Source organism: Penaeus chinensis, chromosome 39 (genome assembly GCF_019202785.1).
Source record: "Penaeus chinensis breed Huanghai No. 1 chromosome 39, ASM1920278v2, whole genome shotgun sequence".
Taxonomy (NCBI): domain Eukaryota; kingdom Metazoa; phylum Arthropoda; class Malacostraca; order Decapoda; family Penaeidae; genus Penaeus; species Penaeus chinensis.
The window spans coordinates 6648659-6651158 of record NC_061857.1 but is presented as its reverse complement, the minus strand read 5'-3'; the positions used below and the strand labels follow the sequence as shown (position 1 = coordinate 6651158).

Here is a 2500-nt window from a genome sequence, read left to right as displayed (position 1 = left end):
ATATATATATATATATATATATATATATATATATTTACCATTATCATGATATATATATATATATATATATATATATATATATATATATATTTACCATTATCATTATATACATATATATACATATATTTACCATTATCATTATTTATATATATATATATATATTTACTATTATCATTATTATCCTTATGATTAATGTCATTATCATTACTATTCTTCGCCTCCTCTTCCTCTTCAGGCCTGAACATGAAATCTCATTTTCAATGTATCTCGTTTGTGCATTGTGTTTTCTTCTACCACTATCATTATCATATTCATCATCATTATTATTACCATCCTTATTACTATCATTATTGTTACCATATTACCATCCTTATTACCATCACCATCACCATCATCATCATTATTACCATCCTTATTACCATCACCATCATCATCATCATTATTACTATCATCATCATCATCATTATCAACATCCTTATTACCATCATTATTACCCTCCATATTACCATTATCATCATCATTTCCAATAACCATGCTTAAGAAAAATAAAAATATCATTCTCCTCTCCTTCTTCCCAACAGGTTCCGGTCTCCAGTGCGTGACGTGTACGAGTCTGAAGGATTCCGGGTGCTTTGAAGGGAGAGGCAAGAACCAGACGTGCAAAGAGGGAGAGAACTACTGCGTCTCTTACATAGGTTATCTGAAGAGAGGTGAGGATTTTGTAGGAGAACGAGGGGGAGGGAGGGAGGGAGGGAGGGAGGGAGGGAGGGAGGGAGGGTGGGAGGGAGGGTGGGAGGGAGGGAGGGAGGGAGGGTGGGAGGGTGGGAGGGAGGGTGGGAGGGAGGGTGGGAGGGTGGGAGGGAGGGAGGGAGGGTGGGTGGGAGGGAGGGTGGGTGGGAGGGAGGGTGGGTGGGAGGGAGGAGGGAGAGAAAGAAAGAGGGGTAGAGTGGGGAGGATGAGGAGGATTGAGAGGTTGAAGGAGGGAGAGAAGGAAAGGAGATTACATATGTGTGTGTATATAAATGTGTACGCATACACACACACACATACACATACACACACACACACACACACACACACACACAGACACACACACATATATATATATATATATTTATATATATATATATATATATATATATATATATACATATATATACATTTTTGTATATATATATTTATTTGTATATTTATTCTAGTGTGTGTGTATGCATATATATATATATATATATATATATATATATATATATATATATATATATATTATATATATAATATATATTATATATATATAAATTATATATATATATATATATTTGTGTGTGTTTGTGTGTGTGTGTGTGTATGTGTGTGTGTGTGTGTGTGTGTGTGTGTGCATATGTGTGTACATCTATATATATACATATATATATATATATATATATGTGTGTGTGTGTGTGTGTGTGTGTGTGTGTGTGTGTGTGTGTGTGTGTGTGTACATATACTTTTATATAGATATATATGATTATATATATATATATATATATATATAAATGTATATATGATTATATACATATATACATAGATAGATAGATAGGTGAACATATATATAGATAGATAGATAGATAGATAATAGATAGATAGAGAGATAGAGAGAGAGAGAGAGAGAGAGAGAGAGAGAGAGAGAGAGAGAGAGAGAGAGAGAGAGAGACTGACAGACAGACAGATAAAGAGATAGATAGAAAGATATTCAATTGTACCTCTTACCCTGCACGAATGTGAGGTTACACGAGGCTTTAATTATGTCTCTGCTAATTAAAACAGAACGAAAAGCGATCTTGGTCTGAGCCATTGTGGGTGCTGGTGAGGGCTGAGTTGCGAAGAAACAGGAAATTGAGGAAGAAGGAAGAGGGAGAGAGAGAGAGGAGAGAGAAAAAGAGGAGGCATGGAGTGAGGAAGGGAGAAGAGGAGAAAGAGAAATGAGAGAATGTTGGGATAAAGGAGGGGACGAAGAGGAGAAGAAGTAAGAGAATTGAGGGATGAGGGGAGGGAGGAAGAGAAAGAGGAAGAAGAGAATAATGGATAAAGGAAGGGGAGAGGAGAAAGGACTAAGAAAGTAGAGAAGTAGAGCAGAAATTTTGAAGGAAGAAGAGAAGGAAAGAGAAAGAAGAAAAGAAGAAAATAAGGGGAGAGAAGATTTAACAAAGCGAGGAAGAAGAGAGAAGACAAAAAAGAGAAAGAGAGAAAGAAAGGGAGACGGAAGGACAGAAGAAAAAGAGAGTGAGAGAGAGAGAAAGAGAGAGAGAGAGAGACAGAGAGAGATGTGTGTACGTGTACGAGTGTGTGTGTGTGTGTGTGTGTATATGAGTGTTTTTGCGTCTTAATTTATTCATTTGTCCTTATCATTCCTCCCTTGCCTCTCTCACCGCATCTCTTTCTCACTCTCTCTCTTTATTCCCTCTCACCTTACACTCTTTCCTCCCCCAGTACCTACATCTATAATCTTCCATATCGTCTCAGC

General features: G+C 36.6%; 1 protein-coding gene across 1 annotated transcript in view; it reads left to right on the top strand.

Moving 5' to 3' along the window:
- Window positions 1–2500, top strand: part of LOC125046825 (U-scoloptoxin(05)-Er1a-like) — a 34640-nt gene that overhangs the window by 22896 nt on the left and 9244 nt on the right. The window contains exon 2 of the mRNA XM_047644795.1: window positions 582–710. Coding sequence (XP_047500751.1) covers window positions 582–710 — 129 coding nt within the window. The remainder of the gene's footprint in view (window positions 1–581; window positions 711–2500) is intronic.